Source organism: Cupressus sempervirens, chromosome 1 (assembly GCF_028749045.1).
Source record: "Cupressus sempervirens isolate cs-2001-9-10 chromosome 1, ASM2874904v1, whole genome shotgun sequence".
NCBI classification, from domain to species: domain Eukaryota; kingdom Viridiplantae; phylum Streptophyta; class Pinopsida; order Cupressales; family Cupressaceae; genus Cupressus; species Cupressus sempervirens.
Window position 1 is genome coordinate 689,742,314 of NC_143118.1, and position 20,163 is coordinate 689,762,476.

The following is a 20,163-nucleotide window of genomic DNA, read 5'->3' on the forward strand; positions in this document are numbered from 1 at the left end:
GTTTTTCATCCTTGTTTCCAAGGATCTTCGGGCGAGGCATTACCTCTGGTATCAAAGCCCATGTTGCAACATTGGGATCTCTGCGTTATGCTTCCACTATGGTTTTTCTTTTCGTTGTGTATTGTTATATTATGTTTTATTATATGATATCTCTTTGGCTAATGTTTAACTCTTATGTTGTGACTTGATTCTTCTGATATCATCTTGTTGCTTCCTTCAGTGATGCCTCCTACACATAGACCTGGTGGCCGAAGTGGTACCTGTAGTGGTAACCGTGGAAATGAACACCATGAAGAGGAACAACAGGGAGGAGGGGGATAATAGGGTAATAACAATGCTAATCAGGCTCTCTTGGGGGCAATGATGCCAGTGCTCCAGGAAATTCTTACTCGGATGGGCCCTCGTGTTGAGAAGGGCCAGCAAGATCAAAATCAGGAAGAGGGATCTCATCATGGAGAGTCTCATCGTTCAGAGAATAGAGAGGAAGAGCATGAGCATGATCGTTCTCGTACACCACCTGGTGGTAGAAGGCACCATTGGAGGGGTCATGGCCAAGATGATGTTGATCTCACTCAGATTGAGATGATGCAGGAACTTCAGAGGTCCAAACCACCAGAATTTGATGGCCAGGGAATAGGACTCAAAGCTGAGACTTGGTTGCTTGATATGGGGCATTGTTTCTCATTACTACCTTATGGGAGCAACATAAAGGCCCGTTGTGCAATCACACAGCATAGGGAACATGGTTCCATTTGGTGGGTTGAAGAGAGTGAAAGACTTGGTATCAATGTCGCAGATCTCACCTGGGAGATCTTCGCGGAAAGGTTCAAAGAGAAGTTTCTTTCCCCTCAGTATCGTGAAGCTCGCATTGATGAATTCCATGAGCTTAAGCAAGGCTTTATGATAGTTTATCAGTATGAGAAGAAGTTCCTTGGTTTGAAATAGTATTCAAGCTACAGGCATGATGATGCACTTATCACCCAACATTTTGTTAGGGGTCTTAGAGACTCCATCATTGGAGATGTCTGTGCTCATCAACCAAGGACACTTGCTCTTGCTGTGGAGAAGGAAAGGACCATTGAGATCAATGTGGCTAGGGGCTACAGTGCTAAATTTGGTTCTCAGAACCAAAGTGCTCAAAATTTAGGACAGGATGCTCAGTTCACTCAGTCCTCAGGCAAGGGCCAATCCCAATCAAAACCCTCTTAGGGTAGTTCTCATGGTAAGAGTAAGAAGAAGTTTTGGGGTAAGAAGGGTGGACAAGCTTCTGGAACCTCAGGGAAGAAAGGAGATAACCAAAACCGAGGACACAAATCTCATCAGGATCATCCTCCTCATAGCAGTCAGCAGAATTCCAACAGGGGTAGTGCACCTTACCCTAGTGCTACTCAGGGAGGTCATGGATCAGGTGCTAGCTTTGGAGGAAACTATTTTTCTTGTGGCCAGCCTGGCCATAAATCTTATGATTGTTCGATCAGGCCATCCACTGGTCCTGGTAAGGGCACAGTGAGATCTGAGCCTACTGTAGGAGATGCAGGTTGGAATCACAAAGTCTTTGCGGTGGTTGATAATCGTCAAGCTGAGCATCAAGGTACGGTAGTTGAGGCTACAGGTACATTGCATGGTATTTCATCTTCAATTTTGTTTGACTCTGGTGCTTCTGATTCTTTCATATCACCGTCTCTTGTTCAGTGATGTGGGCTAGTGGCAATGCGTCAGGTTGATAGGTGGCAGGTAGAGTTAGCCACAGGTTCTAAAGTGGTTGTTGACTCATTTGTTAGAAGTTGTGTTTTGAGTTTGGGAACCTTCACCACCACAGTGGATTCACGCATTCTACCTCTAGGACCGTATGATATTGTGTTGGGCATGGATTGGTTAGCCGCCCATCAGGCCAATATCGATTGCCATCATAAGGTGGTACAGTGTTTGGATGACACAGGTGGGCAGGTGGAACTTTTGGGAGTTCAATGACCAGTCTTGCTCCGTATGATCATAGCTAATTAGCTAAAGCAGAGTGTGCGAAAGGGTTGTCAGTTGTTTCTTGTATCTCTCAATAATCTTGAGGAAGCCAAGAGCCTTACGATAACACTCAATGATCACCCACTCCTTCGCAAGTATGCAGATGTGTTACCTGATGAAATTCCAGGTATGCCACCACAGCGTGACATTGATTTTTGGATCAATCTTGTACCAGGAGCAGAACTGATTTCACGAGCTCGTTATAGCATGACTACTTAGGAGTTGAGTGAGCTCAAGTTGCAGTTGGAGGAATTATTGTCCAAGGGCCATATTTTTCCTAGTGTATCCCCGTGGGGTGCACCAATCATCTTCGTAAAGAATAAGGATGGTTCTTTGCATTTTTGCATTGACTACCGGCAGTTGAATAAGGTGACGGTGAAGAACCGTTATCCTTTGCCAAGGATAGATGACTTGTTTGATCAGATGAAGGGGGCACGAGTGTTCTCAAAGATTGATCTGAAGTCGAGATACCATTAGCTTTGTATCCAAGAGGCTGATATTCAACGAACAACATTTCGTACATGATATGGGCATTATGAGTTCACGGTTGTACCCTTTGGGTTAACCAATGCACCATTAGTATTTATGAGTTTGATGAATGGTGTATTTCGTACTTACCTCGATCAATGTGTCATTGTATTCTTGGATGACATATTGATCTATTCAAAGACTGAGGAGGAGCATGAGGTCCATTTGCGTCAGGTATTGCAGTGCTTGAGAGACCATCAGTTGTATGGAAACTTGAGTAAATGTGGGTTCTTCCAGTCAGAGGTGAAGTATTTGGGACATATCATCACTAGTGATGGAATTGCAGTGGATCTAGAGAAGATTCGTGCTATCATGGATTGGTCAGCACTCACTAATGTCTCAGAGGTTCATAGTTTCATGGGATTAGCGAGTTACTACCGTCGCTTTGTGAAGGATTTTTCACGAGTAGCCCATCCCATCACTTCTCTTCAGAGGAAAGGGAACAAGTTTGTTTGGTCATATCAGTATGAAGTAGCATTTAATGCTCTTAAGGAGTGTTTGACTAGTGCACTAATCCTTGCAGTGCCTAATCTTATAGGTGATTTCATGGTTTGCACAAATGCTGCGTTGGAAGGCATGGGTGCAGTGTTAATGCAGGATGGTCGAGTGATTGCTTTTGAGTCTAGAAAACTGAAGGACCATGAGCTAAACTACCCCACTCATGATTTGGAACTCGCGGTCGTAGTGCATGCCCTTGTCCATTGGAGGCATTTTCTTTTGGGACATAGGTTTGAGTTACATAGCGATCATAGGAGCTTGCAGTATATCTTTACTCAACCAAACTTGAATGCACGACAGCGTCATTGGATGGAGTTCCTGTGCAAGTATGACTTTGATGTTCATTACATCAAAGTGAAGGAGAATGTTCTCGCAGATGCCTTGAGCAGCAGGTGACATGAGGTATCAGTGCTGTCATTGGGAGTGGATTTACGAAGCCGTATTTTGGAGGCTTTGCCTAGTGACACTTGGTATCAGGAGGTGAGGGTGGAGATCGAGTCTGGGAACACCCTTGATGGGAGATTTTTAGGTTATATGCTAGAGTTTGATGGACTATTGCAACACTCAGGGCGTATTTATGTACCCTTGTCGGGTGATCTTTGTACCTTAGTTTTGTCAGAAGCACATCGTGCACCATATTCTGCATATCCCGGGGTCAAGAAGATGCATGCTAATCTCAAATAGCTATACTTTTGGGTAGGGATGAGACGCAATGTTGCTGATTTTGTTGCTAGATGTCTTGAGTGCTAGAGAGTGAAGGCAGAGCATCAACATCTGGCAGGTCTTTTGCAGCCACATGCCATTCCAGAATGGAAGTGGGATACAATATCCATTGATTTTATCACAGGGTTGCCTATGTCATCACGGAGACATGATTGTATCATGGTGACAATGGACAAGTTGTCCATGGTAGCACATTTTTCACCCATGAGAGCATCCTACATAGCTTCTTCTGTAGCACATGTTTTCTTGGCAGATATTGTTCATTTGCATGGGATTCCTCGTCGGATCATTTCGGATAGAGATCTAGTGTTTACTTCTACACTATGGACATCTCTCCAGCATGCCTTGGGCGCGCAGCTCAATTTTAGTTCAGCTTATCACCCAGAGCCCAATGGTCAGACTGAGAGAGTGAATCAGGTTTTGGAGGATATGCTTCGCATGTATGTTATGGATAGGCAAGTGAAGTGGCAGGACTATTTGTACCTTGTTGAGTTTGCATACAACAACAGTTATCATAGTTCTCTTGGCATGTCACCTTTTCAGGCCTTGTATGATAGACCATGTCGTACCCCTTTGAGTTGGGATCATTTGTAGGAATGTGTTCTTTTGGGTCCAGAGATGCTTCAATATATGGAGCACCAGGTTGTTCCCATTAGGGAGCATTTGGTTACTGCTCAGGATAGGCAGAAGAAGTATGCAGATGCCCATAGGTTGGATCATCACTTTTTTGTTGGTGACAGGGTGTTTTTGAGAGTGCGGCCAAGGAAGAGCCCCATCCATTATGGGAAAGGCTCTAAGTTGGCACCACGTTTTTTCAAACCTTTTGAGATCCTCAAGAGGATTGGTCCTGTTTCTTATCGTCTAGCGTTGCCACCTAGCCTTTCGCGCATCCATGATGTTTTTCATGTTTTTGTGTTGAGACAGTATATTCCAGATGTGAACCATGTGCTTGATTGGGATGCTTTGCAGGTAGCGGATGGGCAGCTTACTTTGGAGCCCATTCGTATCCTACAGCACCGAAGGCTGACCTTGTGAGGTCGAGACATAGAGCAGGTAAGGGTCCAATGGGACCCGAGCGATGAGACCTCTGCGACTTGGGAGGATGCTACACGACTAAGGGAATTGTACCCCTATCTTTTTGTTGGCTTTCAGGAGTAAGCCTATGCTAGTGGGGGAGGATGTAGTGCCTCTCATGTTTGCAGTCTATGTCTTGTCTATTTTGATTCGAGAGATACTTGATACTCTTATCATTTTTGTACCTTATGATGACCCGAGGGTCGGATGTTATACTTGGATTCAGTACCATAGATGCTTTACTGCTATATTGTTCAGTTTATCACATTTGCATGTGGATGCCATTTTGAGATGATAGTAGATCTATGATGATATCTAGTTATATGATGTATTGGACCTATTTGTTGATTATGTTATGAGATGGATTCTATGCTTTGGTTATTTACTTCATTATTGTATCTTCACACTTTCTATGAATGTGAGTGATGTAAATGGATTAAATAGGTATTTTAATACATTTTTCTTTGGCTATGATATTATTTGCCATTGCACTTGATCATGTGTTTTAGTGTGCAGGAATTATATCCCTAGCAGTGGCACATGGAGTTAGTGATTCAGCTATTCATATTTACCCATGTCGTTCCTATATGGTCGACGTACCCTTATTGTTATTATTTAGATCAAAACCTTTCAATGATTAGTAAATCCGAACTCATTTGCATTATGTGACTAGACCAGTGAGTGTGTCTATGCATTTAGAAGTTTGCATTTGTCGTGAAAGTGTTAAGTGTTTTTCTATGTTTTTGGGGTTTTCGGGTTTTAATCTTTTCTGATTTAATTTCTGGTAGCTTTTCCTTAGGTGAAATCCCATTGCGGATAATAAACTGTTTTCGTTTGGGTCAATTCGGAGTTTAACTACTCTAGCTAGCTATTTTCCAGAATTGACTATTCACCCAAAAAGTGAATAAGTATTGGAAAAGTGATTTCATAAATCACTTTTCACAATTTGAAAATAGAATTGTAGAGCAAATTTGGAAATCCTCTTCTGAAGGATTCTTGTTTTGCTCGTTTTGGGAGCTATGAGCGTGGGATCTGTGCGAGGTTGGTCTCGTTCGATTTGGCTCGAGGAGTTTATTCCTTGCCATCGTTTTCAACTGTTTTGACAAGTGGTTTATTTTATTGTGTGGGTTTCAGTTTCTGCCTCTTTTTCCTTCAGGTAGGGCCTTCTCGTTTTATAGTTTTCGCTCCGTTTCAGCTTCTGTTTCTTGTAGCAATATGTTAGGAGGCTGAGAACTAGTGTTCCCCTCTGTTTCTGGTTGCTAGTTCTTCCTGGTTGGTTGGGTATGAACATTTTTCCCTGTTTTTGAAATGGGGTTTTGGGTTTTTGGGCCGTTATGCTGGCCGTTTTTGCATACGGTGTTCGTTTTCATTTATTTTTAGATTTTTGGGGTTTTTGAACCTAAGGGCCAAATGGGTTTTAATTTTAGAATTTTTCCAAAATTTGGGGTTTTTACGTCATTTTGTGTGTCGACCTGTTTTATCAAGTTTTCTTGGCACATTGTGGTTCGCGGACCTGGGTGATCTGTTTGGATACCAGTTAGACCACTTTTAAATCTTTTGTTGCATTAGGATGCATGTTGCATCCATCCTCTCGATTTTCTTTACAGTTGAGGGACTTGTTGCTTTGTGTTCTCTTCCAGTCCTTTTATTTGATCTTTGTGATGGTGGTGCACCACACACGAGTACGTGCGCGTACATAGTCGGATATCTTGCGAGCCCCGACCTTCCATAACACTTTCAGAAGTTATGATCATTGGGGTTGGGTTGGGAATTTGCATGCCTACGAGCACTCATCATTGGATGAGCATGGGTAGGGTAGGGCAGCATACGGAGGGGGCTTCTATTTTGCAGCCCAATGATCATGACGTCATGGGTTGGCAAAGGAAGTTTTATATAAGTGATAATTAAAGAAAACACTGGGCGATAATAAAATTTAAGATAATAAAATGTGTGAGCACTCGATTAAGTTCGAGGACACAATGTGTGAGCACCCAATTAAGTTTGAGGACACACGATCCGATCTTGGGTTTGTCGATGCCAAGAAACTCTCCATGATGTCAGCCCCTACATAGTAAGCCCATTGAGGTGTCTGACCAAGACCTGTAGTTTATGCATTGTCTATGTCTTGGTTTCAGTCATCATACTGCTTGGCGTGAGTGTTAGCCATGGTTGTTGTGTTTTTGTGTGTTTGTGGTTGGATCACTATCTCCATCAGCACGGCGGGTGTGGACCTACGGGTGCCACGTGGTTGGGAGGCGTAGCTACCCTCACCACTGCTAGGGACTGGTGTATAGATACGGTCTATTGTCCTAGTACGACTGTAGCTAGATGTGTCACTTGGTACTTCGATATACGGAGTATGCTTCTTGTGATTTATGCTCTCATTATGATGTTATCATATTTAGATGATGTTAGTTTTAATGGATTCCTCATTATGATGATTAGCATGTAGTAGATGATGTTATCTGATTATAGTTTTATCTTATGCCTACTACTAGCATGTTAGATTTTATTTACTTTAATTGTAGCATGTTTAGTAGTGACGTCCCTATTACGACAGCACCAATGATTTGATCAGTGGCTTGGGATGTTATGCGCGGGGGATGGCTAGGGCCCACGATGGTCCTATGATGCCATTGATGGTTGGGAGGAACCACGTACTTAGTTGGTTATTTTTGCTCATTGCAATGTTATCTATGTTATTGCGATGTTTATTTCAGTTGAATGTGATGTTTCCTTTCTATACTTTCCCTTCCTTGTTTGATAGATGGTTAGATTCCATTTTCTGTATTTCAGTTACTCAATTTTGGTTCGAGTGTTCTGGCCTCGAGATGTGGATCCGGTACTCCCCGATGTGGAGGTTCTTTTGTCATTTTTTTCCCATTTTTGAGTTTCCTTAAGTGTTTTTATTTTCTATGGGCGACATTTGTTCAGCATTGTGTGACATTGATAAAGTATCACACGCCCATAGAAATAATGTCGTACGATACTATAAAGTGTCGCATGCATTACTGGAGAAGTGTCGTACGACACTGGAAGAGTGTCGCATGGCTTCATGAGAAATGTCGCGTGATACTTTTCCAGTATCACACGCCTTCTTGAGAAGTGTCGCACACAGTAAGGGAGAAGTGTCGCCCTCCCTTAGTAAAAAGTGTCGCACGCCTTTTGGTTAAAACCTGCACGTGCCAACAGCGAGCACTTTTTGTAGTGTTCTGATTATTTTGAGAGTTGATCTAGATACCCTTTTGGGTGTTCTTCAAGCCTATGTTGTTGCATTTTGAATTCAGGAGGTTTCCTTTGAAATTCAGTTTTTGGGTTTCTATTGTTGTCCTTCGGGGTTTAAAATATATTGTTTAAGTACAAGTTGATGTATATTTATACTTAAGATATATTTTAATATATGCAACGATTCATTTGAGATGGGTTTCAGACCTCTACGAGCTAAGGTGTAGATTCTAGGAAAAATCAGGGCTTCAAAAATTCAGACTTAGCCAAATTTTAGGGCTTCAGGATTTCAGACTTAGCCAGTTTCCAAGAGTCAGCTTATGTCTTTCAGCTTGGTAGGTATTTGTGGTTTTTGTGGTTGTGTTCTAGTTGGTAGTGCCGTTTGGAGATCCGTTGGTCCTTGGTTGTCTTTCAGTCTTCTGTTGCGATCTTTTGGTTTGTGTAGGTTGTATCATGTGCACTTACACTTGTAAAAAAAAAAAAATTTCTGACTTGTTTTTCATCCTTGTTTCCAAGGATCTACGAGCGGGGCATTACAGGATGCCCAATCTGAAAAAATCATGCACCTGTTTTGTGAGAAGTCTCATCCTGCCCTACAGAGTTTCAAAGGTTTGAGACTCAACTTTTTGTATTGATCCTTCCAAAAAATTAACTAGATTGCATAATTAAAGTCTTGATGGATTACTTAGTAATAGTGTAAAAAATACCATAAGAGATAACAACTCCCTAGCTACTCCTAGCATGTCTAAATCAGAGAATTCTGAAAAGAAGGTTGGCCCTAGACCTAAATGTATGGCTACTAGAAGGAATTATGGGGAGCAGGAAGAGGAAGAAACTAATAGCAAGGGTAAGAATGAGGATGTTAGAGAGGAGGTTCAAAATAGTCCCTTGCCCTTTAAGGTTTTGGATACTTCCAAAACTGATACCTTCACCCCAAATTCTAGGAAAGCTAAGAATGTTGACGAGCGGGGAATGGTTACTTCATCAATTAGAATGGGTAACTTTAGAAATCATACCCTGGAGAAGGTCACTAGGGGAGATGGGGACCAAAAGGGAAAGGAGTTGGAGTGAGACCACACTTAATAGAAAGATGCCACTATGGGAACAGATAACAAAGTGCATGGAAATCTGGAGGTGGAGAAGCTGGAGAGGTCCATTACTAACCTAATCAAAAAGAATGTGGACCTAGAGGATAAGTTTGATAGAGTTTCCAATTTCTCAACATGTGTTATGCACTCAGCGACCACTACCCTCTATCTCATGCAAACTAAAAAGGATGGTGGAACCAATCATGAGGAGGTGGAGACTACTTTCTCTCTATACATCTTCTAGGTCAATGATTGGCCTCGCCTGCTCTATGAGAACACAAGGAACCAATGATTGGTTACCTTTTGTTGGTTTGCTTCATGTTTAGTTTTTTTCTTATGATAGTTAGTTACTTTCTTGGCCTTTAGGCTCTTTTAGATTTTTTATGTTGGACTGGTTGAATGACCAATTTGTATCTTATAGCCAAGTTTATGTATAGTGTAAATACTTTCATGGTTTTTAATACTACCTATTTTACTATCATGCTTCTGAGAGGGTTTTTGATATTCATAAAGGGCATTGGGTTATCTCATGGTAATGAATTCCAACTGATTTTTAGTCATTTTTTTGCTCCATGCTAGGTCAACCCCCATTTTGGTTGCTTCTTAATTTCAAAAAATAATGTAAATAATAAATTATATAATATTTTTTTGGTTAAATATCCTCATTTGATAAAAAAGAGTAGAACACATTTTTTTGAGATTGGCCCACATGAAGATCGCTCACAAGGAACACGCATACTAGTAGCAATCTATTTATTGACTTTCCAAATGGATTATTTGTGATTAAAGGTTATATCCCCAATTATTTAAAAAGTATTAGTCTAGATAGTAGCGAAAGTGAAAATGACTCAAATAAATATAAGAATGTGAATTTGATCTATATTAGATCAAGTTTGTAACCAAAAACATATTTGTATGATTTCATTGAAAATTGAATAAAATGCAACATTATCTTTTTCAAAACTATCATATATTGGAATATGAAATATTACCATTTTTAACTAGTCTTCATCTCTCTATAAGTTTCTCTAATACCATAATCTTATTCAATTTTCTATATTTGTGGGTTTTTAATTTTCATTATAACATTATGAAAGTTGTAGTGGGTCTGTGAGTTTTTAATATTAAGTTATTCATATGAAACAGTTAAGAAAAAATTCCCTTGTAATATAATTGATAGTACTCTCTAATTTACTTCTTGAGTTTTTATTATAGAAGTTGAAATTTTGTTTAATTTTAAGTGAAAGAAATATAAATTAATAATTTATTTTAATATTTACTTAAAATATATAATAAACTATTATTAAGAACAAATTAAACTATAAACTTATTTTAATAAAAAAGAATAAAATAAAAGTATTATAATAAATAAATTATATATGCATACATACATATATGCATATCCTTCTCTATAAAAGAGAAAGCTTAAGAATTCAAGATACTCTACTTTCAAAACTAATTGAAAATCTAGGACTATAAAAAAGGCAATTGTTAGTGCACATATTTTGTTATGTGACTAAGACCATCTGCCTATTCTAGTTGTTGCTCCCCTCACCTCATTATGAATTTTCTTTATTTACATGATTTATTTTGGATTAAGCTAAAAATAGGTTTTACAAGGACCCCAAACCCAAAAGTATCATATTACAAAAATAAACAATTAAGTCCAAAAGAAGAACAATGTTGGAAAATAAATTAAGTCTGCACAACATCCAGAAAACCAACTGCCAAAAAATGAACACTAAACTAAATACAATGAGAAAAAGAATGACAAAACAACCCAAACCTAAGCTTGTTCTTTGAGAACTTTAGCACTCTAAATCTCCTTCATAGTTAGATCATCTCTAGGATTCTTCGGAGCCATAGCCATACTCGTCATCTTTCTATTGAGTCTGCCCCTTGTTCATTTCATTGGTCCTTCTAGAACATCCTAGTGGTCTTTGTCTTTACTATTTAAGTCAACTTTAAGCTCAATTCCCTCCACATCCATCTTCCCTTTTCTAGATTGATATTCTTCATGATGGAAGACTTGGTTCTTCTATCATTATCTTTTATAGTTTTGTTAACTCTATTGTCAACATCCTCCTATTGATCCAAGATTCCATCACATATTCCTTCCAGCCTTTTCCTTGCCTCCACTTCAATCTACCAATTTTTCTCTAGGGAATCCACCTTCTCTCTAAGGAAAATAATTTCCTTATAAACCCAACTATCGAATTCCAAGGATAGCTCAACTTTATCTTGAGCTTTGTTAAGAAAATCCAAGGGCTTTAAAGCATTTGTAGTATCGTGAGCCTTAGAAATATTTGTGTCTTTCAAAATATACACATGCTCCAAATTAGAAGTAGAGTACCCAACAATGTTAATGGTCAAATCCCCCTTTCCTAATATCATTTTACTTACTTTTTATCTCCAATTTATTTTCCTTTCACAATACTTTACTGGAAGGATAAGTCTTTTGCAACTTAGGAGTAGGTGACTCCTCATAATCCTCCTCATTTTTATTCCATCCTTGGTGTAAACCTTCATGGTGTCCTCTACATCCTCCACGTTCATCCTATTATCTTCACTAACCACAATTTTATTAATCTCTTCCAAAGAAAGGGGTTTTCCTTTTACTCATTGTACCCCCCTCTTATTTAATTTTCATCCCAAACTTAGGAATTATATCCTTGCAATACTCTACAAAGTGAATCTATAAAACCTTCATGTAGAATGGATTGAGAGGATTTTTTTCTTGTGTTTAACCATACTCCCATTCAAATATTTCAAAATATAATAAGGGAAAGAGATTTTATATCCATATCAAGAGTGATTAAGGGAGAAAATTTTGAAACAATGGACCCTTTTTTTCCTATCATCTAATGTGAAATAAGAGCTAACATAATTTAGTGCATGTCTCCAAATGGGCTTAATTTTCTTGTTAGAGAAATTCTTACCTACCTTGATCAATGCCTCCTTTTCATCATCATCCTTAGGAACTTTCTTGAGCACCTCCACAGTGACTTTTCTTTCCTTGAAGAAGTTTAAGCCTTCATAGGGAAAACTAGTGATTTCAAAGATAAAGTAAGTGTTAAGGGGAAAATAAACCCCATACATTGAAACATTGTACTCCTCCCAACCTCTAATGAACTTATTCATAGCTTTGGGATCAAACTAATGAATACTTTCATGATATGTGGTCACACCACCATTCTCAATTTGTTCTGAAACCTTCAACATATCTCTCAATGCCTTACAGGAGCTTGAATCTTGTCTTCTAGGTTCACCTCCCATATTCTTGTACTTTGTGGGAAAACCTTTCACTTATAATGTGAAAACAATGAATGAATGTTATGAAAAAAAATGAGGAAGAGAGCTAAAAATGCCTAGAAAGTGCGTCATTCATTAATGCTTATTATAGAATCACCCCTCCACAATATCTTATAATGATCACAATACTTCATTGATATATTTATCAAATTTATCTAGGTTTCCAACATGGTAATGTATCCTATCCTCCTCAATTTGTTCATTCAAAATAAAATATTTTGCAAGACTATCTTGCCAGAACATCATGTGCTCTGACCACACACCCAGGTTGGCGATACAGTTAACAACATAATTGGCCTCTTGATAAGTGTTGGATATAATGACCTTTTTAAAAGTATTCAAAAAAACTCTTGCCTCATTTGTAATAGTTTCCATTGTCCAGGTCACTGGTACTTTCCCATTTAAACAATTGATGATGTTTTTTGAGTCCCCTTCCTCCCAAACATATTTGTAATTAGTAGTTTTAGCTAACTCAATAGCTAGAAGGGCACCTTTGGCTTCAACAATGTGGCTATTTTAGTTGCCAAGTAGGAAAGTAAATGTATTGATACAATTCATGTTCAAATCCCTAATTATGCCACCACATCCATCTTTCCCAAGGTTACCTTTGGTCATTCCATCAAAGTTGGCCTTGACCCAATCATAAGAGAAACAAATCCAAATTGCTTCCTCTCTGATTTTGTGTTTATCATTCTTTATATTGAAGTTGTAGAAAAGGGGAGCCTCTAGGAGAGACCTTCATTGCTGAGGATTGTGTTTTTTTTCTAATAATAAGAAAAATTTCCTTAATTCCTTCAACAATTTTCCAAGAAGTCACCCAAGTTAGAACCTCCTTGTGTCTAAAGACTTGATTATTTATTTATTTCCAAATATTCCAACATAAATGAGGAGGGTTAATGTTTCACACTATCTTAGAATTATTGTTCTTTGCCAAGCATATCCACTATTTAATGAAGTCTTTAACATTTCCAAGGAAAATCCACTTAAGGTTCCATTCAATGAGGATATGAGTACAAACTTCATGAGAATAAGAACAATAAAAAGATATGTGAAAGATAGCCTCCTATTTCATTTTTAAAAGAAAACATCAATTAACCATATTAAAGCCTCTTTTACAAAGATTATTCAAAGAGAGAATCTTGTTCTAAATAACTACCCAATAGAATATACCCACTATAGGAGTGATGACTTTAATCCAACAAGAAGCCCAGAAAGGAGGCTCTTCCTTGGGATTAAGGGAAGATAATCCAAAAGAAATAGAATAGAGGACATTTGAGATATTACCTATGTTATAAATACTTTAGAATAACTGGGGGGGTTGTGGGGGGGGGGGGGGGGGGGGGGGTGGTTAATCAGTTATTCAAGGTCCAAATGTCCTAATAAATTTTTTTCACTTAGTGAGCCTATTAAATGAACCATGCATCCAAGCTAAACATATTTCTTAACAAGTTATTGAAAAATCAACATTCAGGAATAAGACATGAAATATCAACACATAACACAGTGATTTACGTGGAAACCCAATTTGGGAAAAACCACTAGTAACATGTTATTCCTTTCTCACTCTCCTAAAAGGCCTGCCTTGTTAAAGGCTACAAAATACACTATTAAAGGTGACCCGGTTAAGGGATTTCAACCACCTTGTTAGAAGTGGGCTTGGTTAAAGGACTTTAGAACATTCACTTGTAATGTCACCCTGTTAAAGGATTTACAAATGGTTGTTAAACCAACCTAAGTCCATAGGATTTTTCCCTAAATGATACAATTGCTAGAGAGTAACAATAAGGGCTTTTGATCTGATATAACTCACAACATAACTTGCAAATTTTAGATCTCAATTCAGCTCACAAATTTTCCTAGCTTTCAATCTCTGTAGCTCTGATAGCTTGTTCTCCTTTCAAGCTTTGTCTCCTTGAGTCTTCACACTCGTGACAATGCAATCACCTTTGTGGTCACCTATCGAAGCAGAGTCTTTGTGCTTTGTTCCTCCTTCTCAATGCCTTCTCCTTGACACCACACACTCTCTCCAACCAACCTCTTTGCTTCATGTCCTGTAGCTCCTTAAATAGGTGTCTGGAAAACTTTTCCCGCTCTAATCTTCCCTCTCTTATTTTGAGTTTGCATGGATTAGGTAAGATACAATGTATCTACCCCTTATCTTGTTTCTTCTAGAAAAATCATGTAGAATCCACATGTATTCGCCCAAAAATGGTTTACCTAAAATTTTGTACTACTAGCTCATCATCCTTATCTTCCATCTGGTTCACAAACTTCAAGGTAACAAACTTGTTGGCTTAGATCTGGCAAATCTTTGACTTTTCAAATAATGCAGCAGCTCGGTACTATTGACTTTCTGATGCTTGACACATACTATGTTACTCAACACCTACTATGGATTCACTCAGTATCAACCAAGTTTTACTGATGCTTGACACCTATTACATTTTGTCTACCTCGGCACCTGAACTTGATCGACACCTTCTGTTTCAGTTGACATAGACTAGATTTTACATTTTCTCAGCACTTACTAATAATCTTCTCAGCATGAACTAGCTTGCTTGTCACCCACTAATGAATTTAGTCAAGCTTTGCAGACAGCTTTGTTACAACTTATTCTACTAGAGTTTCTAAGTATAGTCAACCTCTATGTTTTCAAGTGTATTATCAATACATCATTTTACCATTGTCTTAACTAATCCTTGTACTTCATTACAAAACCATAACTCAACCTTTCCCTTAGGTGCTTTTGTTACATCTTATTGATTTAATTCTCTTCATCAATCAACTAAGTGATAGTACTTGGATCTTATAAGCAATTATCATTCTAGCAAATAGCAAGTTTGACATCAGTGACAAAACAATGATGGAAAACATTCTTTATCAACAATCTCCCTCCTTCTCAACAATATCCCTTCTTGAATAGTGATCTTTTCAATTAGATTTCAACAACCTAAGATAATGGTGTCATTAATTTCCTTGTTAGCCCTCCAAGCATTAAGATTTAGCTGGATGTCCCCCAAAATAGGACTAACCTACAAAAGATTCACCAAAGGATTGGTCTTCTAGTAATTCAACACTACAATGTCATAGATTCTTTTACATTGATATTTAATCTCCAAATCCTCAACCTTATCCCTAAGAGGACCATCCATCATCCAATTGTCTTCCCAGAATTGGATCTTTCTTCCATTTCCTAGTTTCCATCAAGCACCCTTGTTTGCCACATGTTTTCCTTCATGAATGGATCTCCAAATTAAAGAGCCACATTCCACTTTTGGAGTACCCAAAAACTCCCCAATGGTAGGATGGAAATATAAGTATTTTCTTTTCCAAATTGGATTCCACTCCCTTTCCTCTGAATACATTCTCTATATCTTCTTAGTAAGCAGGGCTTTGTTCAGCCTTTTAATTGGTCTAATACCTAGTGCACTAGCCTTTTTTGGTCTACATATTTGGTTCCAAGCAATGAGATGCATCATCTTCTATTCTTCCATACCTAACCATAAGAAATTCTTTTGATACTTTTCTAGAAGATTAGCATACTTGACCGAAATCTTCAAAAGACTTAAAGCATAGGTGAGAAGGTTTTGGAGATAACTTTTAAAAAGAGTGATTTTCTTGGCTTGACTAAGCAGATTCCCTTTCCATCCTATTAACTTCTAGTTGAATTTTTCAAGAATGTCATTCCAAAAATATTCTAGGGGCTTAAGATAGAGAGGCAAACCCAAATAGGAGCCATGTAACACAAAAATAAGACAATGAAGAATTTTTAAAATTCTCTTCCAGAATGTTCCATAGGAGTGTTGAGAAAAAAGAGAGAGCACTTATTCCAATTGATCAGTTGACCAGTGGCAGAAGAATAAGAATTGAAAGAAACTTTTATTTTTCTAGCTTTGTAGATAGAGGACTCCCCATAAGGGTGGTGTCATCCACAAATTGTTCACGAGTGCAAGATTGAGGATGGGATGAAGGATTGAGACCATGGATAGACCCTTCAAAATCTAACTTAGACTAGCATCTTCCTAAATAATATGCAAGAATGGAAAAAAGAATAATGGAGCTTCAACCCCCTAGAAGCTTGAAAGAATTTACGAGAACGACCATAAATGATCACATCAAAAGAGGCAGTGGAGATCAACTAGTAAATGATTTGGATACAATGACTACCAAACCCAAAAGCCTTAAGGGTCATTACAACAAAATCCTAATCAACCCTATCATAGGCCTTGGATAAGTCAAGCTTAATGAGAAAACCTTGTTTATGAGATATAGCTAAAGAATGCACATTCTCATGCACAATAACGATGGAATCCAATATATTCCTCCTAGGAACAAAACTATTATGTTGGACAAAGATCAAAGCAGGAAGAATCTTCAATAATTGACTACTGAGAACTTTCGATAATATCTTATATAAAGAGTTACAGAGACTAATTAATCTAAATTGATCAACAGAATCAAGAACCGACTTTTTAGGAATCAAAACAAGGAAAGTAAGGTTAATTTATTTTAGATAGTTTTCTAGCATCAAAGAACTCCTTAATAGCATTGGATACATCCTTGCTAATGATATGCCACATCTTTTGAAAAATAAACATGGGAAAACCATTTGGCCTTGGTGCTTTATTACCTTCAAACGACATGATGGCATCTTTAATTTAAGAAGAAGAAGGAATAGCCACAAGGGCTTTGTTTTGGATGTTAGAAACCAGTTTCGGAACAACAAAGAGAAATTTCTCCTAGTCTTGCTCGTTGAGAAATTGCTCTACACTAAGAAGAGAAGAAAAGTGACTCAACATCTTTGTAGTTATCTCCTCCTCATTACTGATTCCACCTCTTCTAGTTGAGTTGAGAAAGATGATTGACAACCCTATCTGAGAGTGGTAATATGAAAATACTTGATGTTTTTATCCGTTGTAGCTAGGTAGATACATCTTGATCTTTACCTCCAAAACATCTCTTCCTTAGCAATAATATCACGAGGAGGTCATTTTCCATATCATAAAAATGGTTAATGTTGCAAACTTTGATCCCACCATTCACCTTTTAAAAATAAAATTTGTTTACTAATCCCTTTATATTATATTAATAATAATTAATAATATACATCCACCCCACCTTTTTTTTTTTTTCGTTTTTGGGTATATGGACTCGTATCTCTTAACAAAATCATGACGGACCTACTCACTCAAAAAACTATTCGAGTATTAATAAATTAAGAACAGAAAAAGTTAAAATCTTTGGAGCCACATCTCCAACCTAATAGCCAAAAACAGTCAAACTCAAGCGAGCCACTCCCCGAACCAAACACCACGATATCGTGGACATCACCAGAGTCACATCTCAAAACTAACACCATTTTTTGTCCCAGAAACCCATCTTTACTCCAACTTCAGCACGACTTATACACTATTATTAATCAAACAAACAACCCCTTTCATTCCAAACATAGAAGAATCGTAACACAAATCTAAAATACTGAAATTGAAATCTGCGTTCACGCAATCCCAAAAGTACGACGTTTCAAAGTGCAACGTTGGATGAATAATGGCCACGAAAAGCCACACAATGTGGCCCATTCCTTGGCTAAATCCCGGACGTCCAAGCCTCCACTAGACCCTTTAAATGGTTCTTGAAAGAAAAATCAATTCATCCCACAAATCCGAAAGTCTTAGGAATCCTCATTGATTGTAATGGAGATGAAATCCCATGAGAAGCCCCACGTGGTGGTGCTACCATTTCCAGCACTGGGTCACTCAATTCCTTTACTCGACTTGTCCAGGCTCATTGCATCCCAAGGTCTGACCGTAAGCTATGTAACTACACCCGCCAATGTACCCCGTTTACAAGACTCCGTTGCGGAATCCGTCAAAAATGGTATTGATATCCGTTTGGTTGTTCTTCCCACACCGCCAGTGGAAGGGCTTCCGGAGGGACGAGAGAGCGCTGATCTTCTTCCCAGGTCTTCACATGGGCTGATTTTTGCACTGGCGAGTAAGCTCCAACAGCCGTTCAACGCATGGATGGAACGGCAGTTTGAAGAAGAGGGAGCTCCAGTGTGTGTTGTGTACGACACGTTCATGGGATGGGGAAGACAGGGCGTTGAGAAGTACGGCATTTGCTGCGTGGAGTTCAATGTCTCCGGTGCGTTTGCAGTCAGCATGTTGATCTCGACAAGCCGTTCGACTGGGCAGAACGGGCTGGAGAAAGACGGGGAGGAGGCCGTTGTTCTCAGTTTGGATCTCCCGCATACTCAAAGATTTCGGTCGCACGAGATAGCCCAAGATTTTTTTAGGGCCGATGACCCAAATTTGAGTGTGGTTTTGGGGATCTTGCAGTCTATTGGGAAAGGGAACTCGGGGTTGATCCTTAATACTTTTGAGGAGCTTGAGGATGTCTACGTGCGGCATCTGAGGAGCCTGACGGGTAAGCCCGTCTGGGCCGTCGGTCCCATGCTGCCGGCTAGTTCTTCCGGGCGCGGGAAAAGGGCTGACGTGGCTGCTGACGAGGTTGTGATGTGGCTGGATTCTAAGAGAGAGAGTTCTGTTGTTTATGTTGCGTTTGGAAGTGAGATTTTTTTCACGGAGCAGCAAACGATGGCTCTGGCGAGGGGGCTTGAAGGTAGTCAGCAGAGTTTTGTTTGGGTTATCAAAGTGGCCCCCAGGATCGAACCCGGGACGCTGGGGGATGAGGATCTTGCTGGCCAGTATCTTCCTGAGGGGTTTCTGAAGCGTACGAAGGGAAGAGGGTTGGTCATATGGGGCTGGGCGCCGCAGCTTGTTATTCTCTCACATCCCTCCGTGGGTGCGTTTATGAGCCACTGTGGGTGGAATTCTACTCTTGAGAGCATTACGCTTGGTGTGCCCATTGCCGGTTGGCCTATGTTTGGGGACCAGTTTTTTAATCTGAGGCTGTTGGTTGAATTGGGTGTGGGAGTTCAGTTTTGTGAACATATTCCTGGGATTCCTGATGAAGGGAAAGTGAAGGAGGTTTTGCGAGAAGTGCTTTATGAGAATAAAGGGAAGGAGATGAGAGAAAGGGGACAGAAGCTCAAGGAGATGGCTAGGAAAGCTGTTGAAGATGGTGGGTCTTCGAAAGGAAATGTCCAGGCGTTTGCAAGTGAAATGCACAGGCTGCGAAAGATTAGACAAGAACAATAGAGTTTTCATGCCTTGAAATTGATTCCGAAGACCGTTTCTGTGATTTGGGTCAATATTAATTTCTCCATATTTCTGTGAGTTAATTTAAGTGAGAAACAAAATTCTGCCAGTTTATGGAAATAGGGTAGATGGATACAAAAGTTTTTCTCAAAAAAGAGTACTGAGGTACATGCCTATAACGTTGATCACTCTATGATCTTCAATTTGATCTTTTCATAACTTCTACAAGATCATGCAGATATTTTCTACATGTGTTATTTATCTTAAACGCAATACAAAAAAATGGTAATGGTTACAAAATCACTTCATCTGCTTCCCGTTACAAGCTCTCCAACCACTCCACACATCATGAACCACTCCACACACAATGAGTTTGAATTAAAGGTAGCATATATGACCTATATTTGCATAGCCTCTTCCTAACTATTAGCTTAAAATCAAAACTAAAAATGCTGGCCAAATGTATAGCTATCTGTAAGTTGTGATGTGACGGTCCTATATAATGGATGTCATAGAACGTTTTAATACTAATTCTC

The 20,163-nt window shown here is 39.0% G+C and overlaps 2 protein-coding genes across 2 annotated transcripts; both read left to right on the plus strand.

Annotated features, from left to right (window-relative positions):
* Positions 1–360: 360 nt before the first annotated feature.
* Positions 361–2,238, plus strand: LOC149579817 (uncharacterized). Its single transcript, XM_089802581.1, has 5 exons — positions 361–914; positions 996–1,177; positions 1,280–1,596; positions 1,720–1,947; positions 2,035–2,238. The coding sequence occupies exons 1-5, from the start codon at positions 361–363 to the stop codon at positions 2,236–2,238; spliced, it is 1,485 nt and encodes a 494-aa protein (XP_089658707.1).
* Positions 2,239–17,938: 15,700 nt separating this feature from the next.
* On the plus strand, positions 17,939–19,930 carry LOC149579818 (scopoletin glucosyltransferase-like). The gene has a single exon (XM_089787004.1). It carries the CDS (start codon positions 18,161–18,163, stop codon positions 19,625–19,627), a length of 1,467 nt encoding a protein of 488 aa, XP_089643130.1. The 5' UTR covers positions 17,939–18,160; the 3' UTR covers positions 19,628–19,930.
* Positions 19,931–20,163: the final 233 nt, after the last annotated feature.

Excerpts from the sequence above, each read along its gene's own strand:
- LOC149579818 (XM_089787004.1), top strand. The coding sequence starts at position 18,161 with ATGGAGATGAAATCCCATGAGAAGCCCCACGTGGTGGTGCTACCATTT.
- LOC149579817 (XM_089802581.1), top strand. The coding sequence starts at position 361 with ATGATGCCAGTGCTCCAGGAAATTCTTACTCGGATGGGCCCTCGTGTT. Across the intron at positions 915-995 it reads GGCTTTATGATAGTTTATCA|GGGTCTTAGAGACTCCATCA; the intron begins GTATGAGAAGAA and ends ACATTTTGTTAG. Across the intron at positions 1,948-2,034 it reads TGGATGACACAGGTGGGCAG|TTGTTTCTTGTATCTCTCAA; the intron begins GTGGAACTTTTG and ends AAGGGTTGTCAG.